The following is a 15,475-nucleotide window of genomic DNA, read 5'->3' on the forward strand; positions in this document are numbered from 1 at the left end:
CCATAAAGTAATAGCATAGAAAAACTATCATCACTTAGCAAGTACCTGAAAGATGTAAGAGGTGGCCCTTCACTTTCAGTCAATCCTATTTCTGCGAGTAAACTGCTTTTCAATTGTGCAGCAAGATCGTGAGCAGATGGCCCTGGTTTTGAACTCTCAGCTTCTTCTGGCACCACATTCTGTTCTTCCCCTTCCTTTTTTTGCCTATTTTGCATGTTTGTTACATTTTTCAAATTGGCAGCATAAGACATTTTAGTTGGAAGAACCTATGAATTTTTACATTTAAATGTTAGATATTAAAAAACAAACTGACTAGATTTCCTTTTCAACTTACTAATACTCCACAGAGATCACATGGCAGTTAAATAATTCCCTTCTGGCACTTCAACTACAAAGCTGCAATCTATTTCTTGTCTATCTGATTCCCATGGATGAGCACCAATTCCAGTGCATTTACCAGAGCAGCCTCAGAGAACTTTTCAAGGTATCTTTATAATATCTATGGTTACTTAAGTGTCTTATGTGCATAAAATTCTCCTTTAACACTTAGATAGTAAAGAAAATTCTATTCAAGTACATGTCTTCTATATGCCTACTCTTAAATGGTGTTATTACTTTTTCACTGGAGAAACAGTATAGTATAATTTTAGGCTCTCAAATCAGACTTTCATCTAAAAACTAGATCTGTCATTTCACTAGTTGTATTATAACAACAGACATTCCCACGTGAAATTTATGTAATCTCTCCAAGCCTTACCCATAAAATCAGGATAATAATGTTTTCTACCCAACATGGTTGTGAAGATTAATTGAGACAGTGCCCAGGAGATAGAATTATCCAACAAATGTTAGGTATCATCATTAATATTACTTTATTCCCATTCTAGACTCAAAAAGAAAAGTTACAAGCCAATATTATATATGCTCATATGTATAAAAATTTAAAATATTCAGCAGAATTACAACAATCAACTCTGGAACAGGCAAACACAGCAAGTTAGTCTCAAAGCAGACTAATGACAGTACTGGAATTCCTTTAATTATGTCATAAGGCAAGAATTTCTGATACTTCTGTTATTTGGGTAAATACAATATTCTGAATGCATTTCCAAAAAACTAGACGCTGGGATAAGTGTTCAACTCACAAATATTATATTGCGAAGATTTTTACTATCTTACCTCAAGGCAGTTTCTATCCACTGTAACTTCCATTAAGCATTTTCCACTACTGGCAGATGAAGAATAAAGACCCTGACTTGGACGGCCAAAAAGATCCTCCTTTCTAGCATTTGGCTGGAATTTTAATAAAAATATTACAGTTACATTGAACACTTTAAAAAAGTAAATTCAACTAAAAAGAAACCTTAAGCCTAGTTTATGTGAATCACCTGCAACAGATGTGGCTGATCAGCCAAGGGGATGGCTTCAGCTAGAGGCACTTCAAATGGATTTGGGGGTATACACCCAAGGAACGTCATGGAGTCAGAGCGTCGGAAAAATGGATGGTTTTGGCCAGTTTCTGCAGGAAGAGAGTCATCATCCTTATCATTCAAAGTAGCACCTAAACATAAAGAGATAAAATGTTTTTTTAAAAAATTAATTATTGGGGAAGGGTAAAAGGATCTACATCTGCTCAATCCAAAATTCCTGTTATCTCTTTATAAAATTTTAATGCCACTCAAAACAAGCTGATAGTCCTAAATTTTGATAATATTTTAAAGTGGTGATTCAAAATATTGGTTTAAAATGGTTACAATGATAAATTTCATTTATGTGTATTTTAACACAATAAAAACTTGCAAAAAATATTAGCAGTAACAAATACTGTTCCATTTTGTATTGGACAGACACTACCCACATCCACCTCTTCTCTCTCTAGAGATTTAGACCTGAATATAGCTAGTTTCCTGAGCATGTTCAGGACCTGGCTCACTGATGACTCCACAAAAGGGGCTAAAATTTGAGCATCTGCTTACTTTTAAGTTCTGATTCCTCTATATAAGAAGATAAACAGAGAAATGTCTGGGCAACTCATGCATCCCAACAGGAAATCAGCACACCAGCACCAACTCCCATTAATGGAATAAAACTTTTGTCAGTGCTTACAGTATGCTGTGAAAATAGCAGTGAGCTATGGCTGGGTTCTCAAAAAATAGCAGTTAAAGTTAAGTTGTCTTTCCCAGGCCTGAATAAAGTACTACATGATAATAAGAAACAGGCAAGCAGACTATCTGACCCCACTAGAAAAGTATTTTAATCCTACTTGAAATTATACCTGAAAGCTACAAATAAGAGTGTAGAAAATCCCCAAATTTCTTGAATTTGGAATATTTTCTGTCTTTTTTATTGCATTAACTGTTGAGTTTTGATGAAATAGGGAGTTATAACTGGTATTTTCCATTTTCTTGACTCAGTCTATTTTGCATCAGTATTAGCAAAAGTTCTGCTAAGACTTTATTCAAATGTACGTAGTACCAACACACTTAAGAATAAAGGTAAACATAAAACTAAGAGAAATGCAAAGGAGAGATACAAAGTCAAAATAGAAAAAATATTAACTGTTGAAAAAGTTTATAATATTTCTTTAACTCATCCTTATGAAGTAATTAATGCAAGAATATATAAGGAAAAATGGACAGAAAATGCAAGAAATGGGACATAGAGAAGAAAAGAGAAATTCCCACCCAGACAGAAAATAATGAAGTTAAAAAGCTTGAAGGGGAAATACTGAGGCAGCCATTTCTTGAAGTAGATTAGCAGATTTTCTGTACACTAACTTTGATTGGTGTCATCATCATTTTCATGTTCTGAATCTTCATTATCAATACCCAGTTCCAAGAGTTCTCGTGTCCTTTAAAAAGACAAGTGAGTCATTTTACATGAAGTATTTTGTGCTGTATGAACAGGAGCAAAGGTGATGCAAAAAAGACTGAAAAGGTTAGTTTAGTATCTAACCAATTTCAAACACTGGGATAAAGTTTCAGACTCTGGGAATGGCAGACTAATCAGCCAAATGTACTACAACTACAAAATAGGTTCAACAGAAGCAAAAGGCTAATCACACCAAGAAATAGTGAGTGCTTACACAAACTCTAATAGAAAACATGATAAAACAATCAGGACAAACTACCTCAAGCATAAAGTTTAACTGGATTCTTAGGTTTCATGTTTTAAGTGAGGAGTAGCTATGGAGAGTGGCTGGATGGACTCAAGCCCACCTGCCCACATGAAATGTTCCTGTTTGCAATGTTCTCCTTACTCCAAAAATCAGACAATGTACTAATGGAGACCACAGCAAGTATTTCTTAAAACAATCTCATGGCAAGTATGGCTACCTTTTGCGTTCTAGCTGAGGTGTATCCAATGTTGTCTGCTGATTCATTGCTTTAATCCAATATATAAGGGCTTGAAAAACATATGCCACATGCTTCAATGAGCAAACATCCAAAACTGGAAGAACATCAGAATGCTCATCATTATGAGACCGCATTAAAGACAGAGCATAATTTAGGAAGTCGCCTCGAGCAGACATCATTCCTTGACGGGCACTAAGCAATGTGGCACGTCTATAGGAGTAAAAAGAAATGAAGATGTTTACAAAAAGAACACAAATGTGAAATGTACCACTGTTATAAATATGCAAAATTAGGAACTGAGACTATCCATAAATAAAAACTCATTACGCCTGGGCTCTGCCTTAGAAATGTAACCATTGTATATTATTTACAGTACTGTATACATTTATAAAGGAAAGAAATTCCAGTGTCCTCTGGATTGGCAGAAGGTACTCCTTCCCCAGAGACAATGGTTCTCAAACTTCAGTGTCCACCAAAATCACCTGGAGGGCTTGTGAAAACAGGTTGTTGGACCCACCTCTATGGGTTCAGTAAGAATGGGTTAGGGTAGGACCCAAAATTTATATTTCTAACAAGCTCTTAGGTGATCTTGATGCTGCTATTCTGGGAACCACACTTTGAGAACCTAAAAGTGTGCCTAAAATGACACCAAAGGCACAAGCAACAGAAGAAAATAAAGAGCACTGGACTTTACCCAAATTTAAAAACCTATGTCCTTCAAAGAACACCTTCAAGAAAATGAAAAGACAATCCACAGAATGGGGCACAATTTCTGCAAATCCTGTATCTGAAAGGAAGTTGTATCCAGACTATATAAAGAACTCATAAAATTCAATAATAAAAAAAGAAGCCAATTAAAATGTATAAAACATCTAAACAGACATTTCTCCAAAGATACACAAATGGCCAATAAGCACATGAAAAGATGCTCATCAGCCATTACAGAAATGTAAATCAAAACCACAATGAGAAACCACTTCATACCCACTAGGATGGCTATAATCCAAAAGACATATAATAACAGGTGTTGGCAAGGATGTGGAGAAATTAGAAACTTTATACTCTGCTATTGAGAATGTCAAATGGTGCAGTCACACTGGAAAACAGTCTGGCAGTTCCTCAAAAGGTTAAAGAGAGTTACCATATGATCCAGCAATTCTACAACTAGATATATACCCAAGATAATTGAAAACACATTATCTACACAAAAAACTGTACACAATCTGTTCATAGCAGCATTATTCATAATAGTCAAAAGGTGTAAACAACCCAAATGTCCATCAACTTATGAGTGGAAAAACAAAATGTGACATGGAATACTAGGAAATAATGTATTGATACATGCTAAACATGGATGAACCTTAAAACCATTATGCTAGGTAAAAGAAACCACATATTGTATGATTCCATTACATGAAATGTCCAGAATAGGCAAATCTATAGCGACAGAGAGTAAATCAGTGGTTGCTTAGGACTAGAAAGTAGGGGAAAACGGGAGGTGACTGCTAATAGGTATGGGGCTTCTTGTGGAAACGAATAAAACATTCTAATACTAATTGTGATGATCGTTGCACAGCATACTCAAAACTATGGAACGATATACTTTAAATAGGTGAACTGTATGGTATATGAACTACATCTCAATAAACCTATTATATTAGAGTGAGAGTGGGAGCAAGACAGAAAAGGGAACCCTATCACCAATGAAAATCTAGTATCAGAAATCTGTGTTCTTTGGCGTAGTGACTAGCCTAATGAAGACAAGGCCTGTGTCTACTGGTGGAGCAGGCTTCCTAGGACAGGAAAGCTGCCTCTCAAGTCTTTATCTCTAATCCAGGTCTCTTTGCCAAGCATTCGATTTTGCATACTAAACATTTCCACTAAATCCTCTCCCAGTTCTCAACATGTTCAAAAGCAGGTATGTCCACTCTACTCCTTTAGATTTTTCTTTTAATTTTCGTATTAGTTATTCAGAATCTAAATTCAGAAGATGTAAATTCTGCCTCCTCCCCGCTCCATACCCCAACACGGCCCTAAGTTCTGTTTGTAATGATTTCAGCGCTCTCTCCTCACTGGCCCTTCACTGCCCTACTTCGGTGACTATTACTTCTCTTGTAGACTCCAACCATAGTCTTGTTAAATTTCCTAAGCAGTCTCCTAGACCCTTGTCTTTCCTCCATTTATGGTCCACCCAAAGTAGCAAGGTTGTTTAGCCTGAGCCAAAGCTAGAACCAAATTCTAGGACTTCGACTTCAGGGATGGGACATTTTCACTATATAGCACTGCCACTAATCTAGTTTCAATGTGTGGGCTAATTTCTAGTCCTGAAAAAGGTCATTTTGTAACTGAATAGAAAGAACACAATAAATACATAAACAAATATACTTTAATTATGATTCTACAGGAGGTAGAAAAAGAAATCTGATTTTAGAAACCAAAGAGCAGCTAGGTAATTACACAGACTTTCTCCTTCCCAAGTACAAAGTATATTCATATTTAATCATGGTCAAAATAAGTCTTTCTATGAATATATGCCTTTCAAGGGGGGAGGCCTGGGGAATGAGACAAGGCTGTAGACCAACTACTTCAAAAATGAGAAGAATTTAGTATCAGATTACTACAACATGAATGAATTTAAAAAAAAATTTTTAAAAATAGCTTGGATTATAACTTATTTTGCTTCAACTACACAACAGTTTAAAAGAAGTAATGCAAGGCACGTATTTCCTCCTTTACAACAGAGTGAGGTCTTATGTAATAGCAATCAAAAAGCTCTAAACTTCTAGGCTATAACGGTTCTGTCTAAACATACAAGCATAAACAAAGAATTTCATACCGTCTGCCTTCAAGCGTTCGTAAACTAGCCTCTTCTCGTGCAGTCATCCTTTCTCTGCGAGCTGAGTTCTGAGAAGCATGAAGAGGATGATTGGGATGTCCCGGATCACCAGCAGATGCTAATGCAGAACCATAACGTAATTGAGCTTCAGTAGAATCCATAATACTGACCATCCAGTTCCAAGTGGGAATAAGCTTTTCTTCTACATAGTTCTACAAAGACCAAACTAAAACAGTTAAAACTATCCAGATAAAGTTAAGTTCGATAGAGTAGTATGATATAGACATTTAAGTACTTGTAACATTAATTCCCATTATACTGGAATTCTCATAACAGACAGCCAAAAAATATATTTGAATGAGTAACTTTGCAGTGGTTTCATACCTGTAAATTTACTGCATCTTGGTAAGTCAATTTCACAGCTGCTGGAATCTGAGAGTATACTAGGTGATTATACTTAGGAATAAGCCCCATCAAATCCGAGATTTGTCTGATGACAATGCTATAAGCCCTAGCTAAACTGCTTGCAGATGTTAAGTAGCTGCTGGCATTGCTAGCTTCCAAAGCAGCTGCTGCAGCTGCAGCACTCGTGCTGATGGTACCACTCCGGCGTAAGTTGGAAGGATCAATATAAATCAAACCTGCTGAACTTGCTATAAGGGAAAAAAAAAAAGACAACCATAATAAGCTAATGTTAGTTGCTAACTGTGTTTCACTAACAGTGTATATATTTAAATAAACTAAAAGATCAATTACATTAGTAAACGTGGTAAATGAGCATTTTCTTAAACCACACTAATTTTAGGGAAGGGAATTTTGTATTTGAACTCAGCAAAACAATGAAGAACTATTCTGAAATTATTTAATTTGTTCTCTAGAGGAACATGCATAATTTTTAAACCTTAGGAACACCAAGTTTACAGACTTGCCTGCTGGTGTGGATGTGCTAGAAGGGGCTGTGCTGGCCGCCCGCTGATGTTGGGTGTTGCGGACAGCCCACTGCATGGAACGGGGAGCTTGGGCAGCACCGTTGGCATGGGAGCTATTCGTGGTTCTCTCTAATGGCTCATCAAGCATAAAAGTCTCCTGTTCGATGTCGTCACTCTGACTACTGCTGCTATCAGAATCACTCGAGTCATTTGATTGCGAATCATCTTCAGAAAAGAAGGCAGGAACACTGCTCGCACCTAAGTTTTTAATTTTTAAAACCAAAATCATTGTGAGTTTGTTGATATCTAAAATTACAGTGTACCCCCTCATTCAGGAAAATATACATATTAAACAGAATGCCAGACTGTATCCAATAGTCCAAAAACCCATCATTGAAATAGTTTAACTAGAACTCTTAAATGAACCTTAGAAATAATCCATTATTTAAAAACCAGAAAAGCAAAAAGTCATTGAAATAATAATCTTCTTCACTAATATCTATGGAGAAATGAAGTTAATAAAAGGGTTAGCTACCCCTGTGCATATTATACTGAGCACAGTTTAACCAATTCTACACACACAGCCTTAGTTATAAGCAAGAAAGTTGCTAAGAGAAGGTAACATACCTGCTTCTGAGCCAGCAGTTGCTGCAGTGACAACACTTCTACGCCCACTAGCATTATCTTGGTTGCTATGGTTACTTTCACTGTCACTTTCTGTTTCAGCTGCTGCTAACAAGTCCAGCTCCATGTCACTCCCTAGCAAATATATTTAAATAATAAGAAAAGGTAGAAACTCACTGGATCAAGTCAGGCTGATAAGCTAGAATATCGTAAGGGTGGGAACTGGGAGGGGTCGGGGGCCCCCGAAGAGAGAAGTGATAACTACTAGAGTATGCACGACTGCCTGCTTAGCAGAAGAATGACTAGGTAAATTATGGTACTCAGTAGACACAGATTCAAAATCTGGCCTGCATAGCCTTAGGTAAAAAATGTTAGGCAGGAGGACTCCAGCCAGTGGGCAGAGCTCTGGTAGCTCCACTGCTCCATTTTCATCTGTTTTACATACTGGGATTCCAAGAGGGGAAGGTTAAACATGTGTATCCTTTGTACTTCACATACACGTCAAAACATATTAAGTTATAAATTTTCAACATGTGCAGTTTATTTTATGTCAATTATACCTCAATAAAGCTGATCCCCAAAAGGCCATCCTATGGCTACTAATAAGAATGGTTATGATGACTATGTAGCAAAAAGGCCGAAGTCAAAAAAACAAAGTAAAAAAAACTTACACATACAATATCTAAAAGACATGCATGGGAATGGGGCAGTACAGGGGAGGACTGAAAGTAAAAATACAAACTGTTAGCATCTGGGTGGGATTATGGGTTATTTGTTTTCCTTTTCTCTAATTTTCAAATGTTATGTGGTTATGATTATTTTAATTTCTAAAAGCCTTTTAAGAAGAAAGTGTGAACCAAAAGGTAAAAGGGAAGAGGATAAATTATTTTCTACATGTAAATATATAAAAGTATATATTTATGTTTACATATGTACATAGCTACCTCCTCAAATTCTGACAGATACTACAGAATCCCCTAGCAGAAATATGATGAACATTTCACTACACATCAAATACACTTTTCTCTCTATTAATATCTCTTAAAAGTACCCGACTTTCTCATACTGAATAATTTCTCAAATAACCTGCATACCGTCTTCATCATGCTCATCGTGTTGTCCCTCTGCCTCAGCATTCTCTTCCCCATGTTCTTCCTGTTCATCATGATGATCCTCTTCTCCAGCCACACCCTCCACCACCTCAACCTAAATCCAGATCTTATTTGTAGACAATCAAAGTACATAATAAACCCACTTCTCTACCAGTACTCCTCCACAGCATTTAGTAAACTAAAATACAAAGATCCCTAACTATAGGGAATTGTAACACTAAGCAGTTTTCAAAATCTTCAGTTGCTAGTGATAATTTGGTATCAAAAATTATGCCCACATATCCCAAAGTTTATGATTACTGTCCATACACAGAACCTTAAAATTATAAAAATTGTATTGGGAGTATATTTTTTTTAAACTTCTGCAATTATAAAATTTATATAATATGCAGTACCCTGTCTACCTTCGAATACATTGCACAAAACTACTAAAAACTCTTTTAACATTGAGAATATCTTTTCCATGAACCCTTAAGTAGAACAAGTTTATGTTTCTAATTTTTTATTATCCAGTAAATCAAGGATTATTAACATATTTTAAGATGTATAACCACAAATGAGAACATATAACAAAAGTCTAAAAGGTGGAAGCATATACATGTAAGCTATTATTACTAATAGTAGTTTATTAGCTATTAATAAACTTGTGACTACTTTCCCCTTCCCTCCCAAATAAAAGCCTCTCATCTACCACAATTAAAACAATTAAAACCACCTCTTCCACATCTGCCGAAACAATATCGTCCTGTTCTTCATCTCTGCCCCGAACAGGCTGTGACTGGCTGATGCGCCTCTGCTGTGGATTCCGGATGATGTAGGACGACTGAGATTGACTGGAGCTGTAAGGAATCAGGTTATGAGCATACTGCTGCCACACCTCTGATATACAGCTCAGACATTTATGCTTCTCAGTGTTACTCAATGTGATGCACTTGCTAGGATGCCGTTTTAAATCTGACCTAAAATTTCTTAGAAACCGACAATAATTAATCTATAGTATATCAGATAATATGAACCCCAAAGAAATCATTTTACCAGAGATTTAACTTATAAATCTCAGAATTGTTTTTACTTTTTAGTAAGTCATTTCAAATCTGTGTTAACGCACATACGTTTATGAGTCCTTCCCACTGAAGTATTTCTACAGGGAAAATTTTTCCTTTTCCACTGCTAAACCTTTCAACTTCCAAAGGCTCTGATAGCAGCATTCATCCACTAACGAAAGTGTGCTTATTACAAGTAACCTACTCTTTTTAAAAGACTTGACTGACATGACCTACTTTGCATCAGCTTATTAACCACTGACTTGCTGATGAGTATTGGGAAAAAAATAAGTTCAAAAGTATGATTTTAAAATAGAATCATAACAAAAGATGACTGGTGGCAAAAGTTTCACTTTCTTAAAAATGTGACTTGGAAACAGCCAAGTATGGACAGATGCCTCCGTTATAAAAGAGGAGAACCAGAGAATGCAGTTTAAAATGCAGGTCAGAGATCAGAAGATTGTTGTTTAATAACCCTGTGACCTAACTATTATACTTTATTTACAGATTAAGAAACACAGTCTAAAAGAGATGAAAGGACCTTAAGTGTTTACACTGATAGTGTTCTTTCCTCACCTCAGCGGCTCTGAGAAATGAGAATCAAACCAGTTACACGTGAAAAGTCAACTTAGACACTCTGCTTTCAAATAAACAGAAATCTGCTGTTTAATACTAGAAATTTAAGTAACTGGTAATTCAGAGACAGTGGATTGAAGAGGCTAAAAGAAAATCTTTAGAGATAACACATGGTAACTGGTCTTAATTCGGTGATCACTTTATAAAGTATAAATATATCAAATCACTGTGTTGTATACCCAAAACTAATATAATATATTAATATTTTTGAAAAAGGGAAAATATAAATAGATAAGGATATTTCCAAGCACTAGGATTTCAACATTCTCAATATTAAAAAATAAAAGTCAACATTATGTCAAGCCACGGTCAATGAGTATTTCTTCTTTAAAAAAACATCCTGGAACAAACATCCACAAGACCAATAGTGTTCTCAAAGTAGTTACTTTAAGAATTTATGAACTTAGTAGGTAGGTTACTGCCAATACACAGAACATACTATAACTCCCCATTTAGAAATGAGCTTCAGTTTTCTTCACACCATGATTTAATTTCTTCCCCACTTCCTGCCACAATGAAACACCACAGTCCTGAAATCCAGTCTAACAGAAGTTGTTAAAATACTTTCAAGTTTTGGGGACTCCTATTTCCAGCAGTTTGCCAGATTGTGCAGAGAAATCCCTCTTGCTACGGAACACCTAAAAATACTAAATAAAATATTTAAACAAAAACAAAGCACAACTATCCTAGTGATAACGGTGCCACCATTTGCACCAGAGGTATCTGGCTGGTGTCTCTTAGGCTAGAGTTTCAGGAGCCATAGATTTCACAGGTAAAGGTCTGGGGTCTAAGCAAAATAGAAGTTATGTCATAGAAATCCCCTCTTTTGTCCTCCCCCTCACATACATAAAGCCAAATATAAATCAAGAAAGAGCAACAGGTTTCAAGAGATTTACCTACATCAGCCATGGCTAGATGGGGACAGGAAAAAGTCTCTTCAGAGAACTTCTGATTACAAGACGGCACCTGTGAGAGTTTAGGACTGCAATTTGTGCTATGAAGTAGGGTGGGCTTCGGTGTTGGTTAATCCAATGCATCAACACTATCAGTAAGCACAAAGCAGCAATTTCTCTCTCTACTCTGCCATCTAATATACAGGGATATAGGAAAAAGGAAAATATCTATCTAGAATTACCTCCAAATATCTATAAACTTTAATAGCTGTGTGACGTTGAACAAATTATCTAACTGCTCTGAGCCTCAGTTTCCTCACTTCTGAAATTAGGATGATAGTGGGTATCTATTAGTTATTGGGAAAATTAAAAACAGATTTTAGATTAAATACTTAGATTAAATACATATATGATGCTTAAGAAAGTTCCTCAAGTTCATACTAAAATTTCAGTAACCGCTGTTATTATGAGACGTGGTTCTCTTTTTCTTTTTTTTTTTAAAGTTTTCATCTATTTATTAAAACAAGATGTGTCTAGGAGTTTAAAATACACTGGACACCATTATCCTTTGTGAGTAATGCAGAGAGCCATTTAAAACGAAATCAACTTCACCATATTTTGTAACACTGGTCTATTAAGAGTGAATCCCTACCCATATTCCTAGACTGTAAACAATGGTAGAACACATTAGGGATCATACATAATAGACAAAACCCTTAAATTGTCTTATTTGCTTTATACAATCAATGCATATTTAAGCAAAACTGAATTCCTTATTAAGCAAACATTTTTGCATAAGCTGCCTTCTCTTTCTCTTTATCTTTCTGTGCCTTGATCTTTTGCTTGACTTTCAGCAATTCTGCCTGGATAGCTTTATCCTCTGGTGCTATCTCCTGAGCATTCTTAAGATCAGCCAATGCTTGATCATATTTCTTTTAGTTCTTTCCATCCTTGGGCTCTACGGTACAGTGTTTCGGTATTTGCTGGATCTATTTCAAGGGCCTCCAAACAACTGTCAACTGCTCCCTGCCAATCGGACATCTTCAGTTTGCAAGCGCCGATATTCAGCACACAGCTCAAGCGACAGGCTGCAGCTTTGCTCTACCTGTGTTCTCAGTAGCAGCCTTCGAGCCTTCCACATACCTTAAAACTTTTGTGTATTTTTTAATGGCCATCTCCCAGTTCTGGGATTTGAAAAAAGTATTTCCAATGTTTTTTAAGTCTTCCATTATTAGTAAAATTTTATCTAAATCTTTTAAATCTATGTCTGCATCCTCGGGGAAGTCTGGATGACTGTCACCAGATCCATCCTTTGGAAATATTCCCCAATCACTCCCTCCCTTCAGTTCTCCGCATTCTGCAATAACACACCATTTGGCAGGTAGAGTAGAAACAGATTAATTAATAAGGACAGAAGAGTTTTAAAGAGGTGGAGGGAAGCAACATAAAAAGCAAAGCTATTCAACTCAAGACTTTACACTCAATGGAGTGATATACACCAGCAGTCCCCAACCCCCAGGCCGAGCACCACTCCTGGTCCACGCAGCCTTTTAGGAACCGGGCCCGAACAGCAGGAGGGGGGCAGGGAGTAAGCAAAGCTTCATCTGGGGCTCCCCACTGCACGAATTACCGCCTGAACCATCCCCCCCAACCCCCACTACCGGTCCATAGAAAAACTGTCTTCCGCGAAACCGGTGCCTGGTGCCAGAAAGGTTGGGGACTGCTGATATACACCATCTACCATCCAAGATATGGGAAATCCCAAAGACTGGTCAAGTGTGTACTTTTTAAATACATTCTTGGAACACTGGTCAAAATATACCCTTATGAGGAGTGATTGTACTTTATTACAATGAAGGACTTATATCAACAGTTATAGAAAACATTAGCACTATTATCTCTTGATTATCATGAGACCTTCTGGGAAGACATCAGAGATCGGCCAAAGAACCAACCAAGAATGAAGAGGAAAGTTTAAGAGTGCACAGTATTTTAATAAAACGACTAAGAAGCAGGGCAAGCTGACAAAAAATCTTGAAAACAGTAGGAACAGGCTATGGGCATTGTTTATAGATGAGATGATCCCAAAATCTGTTCAACAGATAGAAATTTTTATGTTCTAGAACAAAACCAAGGGAAGGGTACAAAGAATTCACAAGGTGATACCACATAAGTAATTGGGGGGCTCCTCACAGGGCATCAGGATCAGAAGCATCACACGGAACACAGAGAGGTTCTGCTAGCATAATGAGATATGGTTTGGCAAGTCTGAAAACATATAGCTCGATTTATTACAGTTTTCAGCAAATCCTGGAAGTATATCAGTGACAAGGCTACCACTGGAGAACTTTTATAGACAAACCTGGACTTTAGATTCCAGGGTGTCCTAGGAGACCAGACAATAAAGGCAAAGTTGGGATACATACTGGCATATGGAGTAATAATGAGAATAATGAGAGAGAGCACTCAACAACAACACAGATGAAAACCAAAGAACAAGTCTTGGGAAATGGCCCAAATACTAAAGAAGGGCTTTATTAACACACAGTTGTTTTCCAGAAAAGAGGAATAAGGGTCTTCAGCTCCAAAAGATCCTTATTAAAGCACTAGTAACACATGCACACAGTAACAAAATCAGACTTGAGAAAACCAAATAAAATAAACAAATATTTGCAAAAGATCTCTAAAACCCTGCAACTCAGAAGTGTGGCCCCTAAAGCAGAAGTATTGGCACTGTCCTACCTGAAAGTTCCTAAGAAATACAGAACCTCAGGCCCCACACAGACCTCCAGAATCAGCCTCTGCATTTGAATGAGATACCCAAGTGATTTGCATGCATATTAAAATTTGAGAAGCACTGTGATAAAAGACACCAGAACATTTTAGTTTCTAAACATTCTGACTCAGCAAACTTAGAGCCTAGTTAGGGAAACTATCAAACAAACGGAAAAATGAGATTTAAGAATAAGTAATCTTATAACTAGAAACATTTTTATTGAATTGTTTTAGCCTTATCCTATATAATATGGTTGTAGAGAATATTTTTAAATGCCACCATTCTGGTTGTTTATTTACATTATATAATAACAAGCTGCCCCCTAACCCAAGGCTTTGGACACAGAGAAAGTTAACAAGGCTTTTCATTCTTCAACTTGGCCTTATAGCAGGCTATATTTAAAGATAAGAAAAGCCAGAAAGTAATGAAGTACAGAAGTCTAAAGTAAACTTTCTTACCAGATTACTTTACTGGCATAATAAAAATAGTGCTTTTCCAAACAAACAAAAACCCCACAACTACAGATCTATTACTTTAGATGTGTAGACACATGTAGTTTTTAAAGTGCTTTTCACATGTTCCAAACTAAGTAAAATCTTTACCACTGGTTACACAAATGATCCTGTACAGGACCTGAGTGCTTATGCAAAAGTTTTAGTAACATTTGTGACATTTCCAGAGAAAGAATTAATCAGAATCTGTTACCAGACAGAAATTTACCTGCTAGACTGATCAGATGATGGTCTTGGTGGCAGTGGTTCCACTGAAAATAATTCCTCGCTGCCTTGCATGGCATCTATGCTGGTACTTGCCAGCGTAAAAGGTGCAGTTGGACGAGCAATACCCATTCTGACAGGAACAATCAGTGACTCTGCTACATTGCACAATTCTTCTACTGCGTAAGGTAACAGTGCTTGGAATACACGCTTACATTTTCCAATTGGTTGTGGAATAAAGTTGCTAGAGCAAAAAGGGAAATACAGGAATCTTCTGAATCCTTTCATATACAAAATTTTATCACTATCACAAAAAAATGTGAGCAAAATTATATAGAAGCCAAAATAAAAAAGAATGCCTTACTTTTTCTTTTTAGATGAAGCCATTTCCACACTAAGGATGACAAAAACTCTTGCAACTGATCGCAAAAACCTCATTGTTACAGCAATAGCTTCTTCTCTACGTCCCGGTGTGTATTTGTTTTGGAGTTCTTTCACTAGTGTACCTAGTAGAGTATCTAAAAGCTTTAAAAATAGTAATCCACTCTATTAAT

General features: G+C 36.6%; 1 protein-coding gene and 1 pseudogene across 6 annotated transcripts in view; both read right to left on the bottom strand.

Moving 5' to 3' along the window:
• The window catches only part of UBR5 (ubiquitin protein ligase E3 component n-recognin 5), a 142,420-nt gene that overhangs the window by 20,944 nt on the left and 106,001 nt on the right, over positions 1-15,475 (bottom strand). For all 6 annotated transcript variants that reach the window (XM_033438168.2, XM_004275328.3, XM_004275329.4 and 3 more), the window contains exons 33-45: positions 15,286-15,446; positions 14,926-15,165; positions 9,573-9,696; positions 8,840-8,951; positions 7,749-7,880; positions 7,122-7,379; positions 6,577-6,845; positions 6,193-6,404; positions 3,336-3,566; positions 2,778-2,851; positions 1,389-1,561; positions 1,180-1,293; positions 46-266 (exon numbers count right to left, since the gene is read on the bottom strand). In XM_033438168.2, the coding sequence (XP_033294059.1) occupies positions 46-266; positions 1,180-1,293; positions 1,389-1,561; positions 2,778-2,851; positions 3,336-3,566; positions 6,193-6,404; positions 6,577-6,845; positions 7,122-7,379; positions 7,749-7,880; positions 8,840-8,951; positions 9,573-9,696; positions 14,926-15,165; positions 15,286-15,446 (2,321 nt within the window). The remainder of the gene's footprint in view (positions 1-45; positions 267-1,179; positions 1,294-1,388; positions 1,562-2,777; positions 2,852-3,335; positions 3,567-6,192; positions 6,405-6,576; positions 6,846-7,121; positions 7,380-7,748; positions 7,881-8,839; positions 8,952-9,572; positions 9,697-14,925; positions 15,166-15,285; positions 15,447-15,475) is intronic.
• On the bottom strand, positions 9,716-12,826 carry LOC117203506 (peptidyl-prolyl cis-trans isomerase D-like; annotated as a pseudogene).

The sequence above is a fragment of the Orcinus orca genome, chromosome 17, assembly GCF_937001465.1.
Source record: "Orcinus orca chromosome 17, mOrcOrc1.1, whole genome shotgun sequence".
In the NCBI taxonomy this organism is placed as follows: Eukaryota; Metazoa; Chordata; class Mammalia; order Artiodactyla; family Delphinidae; genus Orcinus; species Orcinus orca.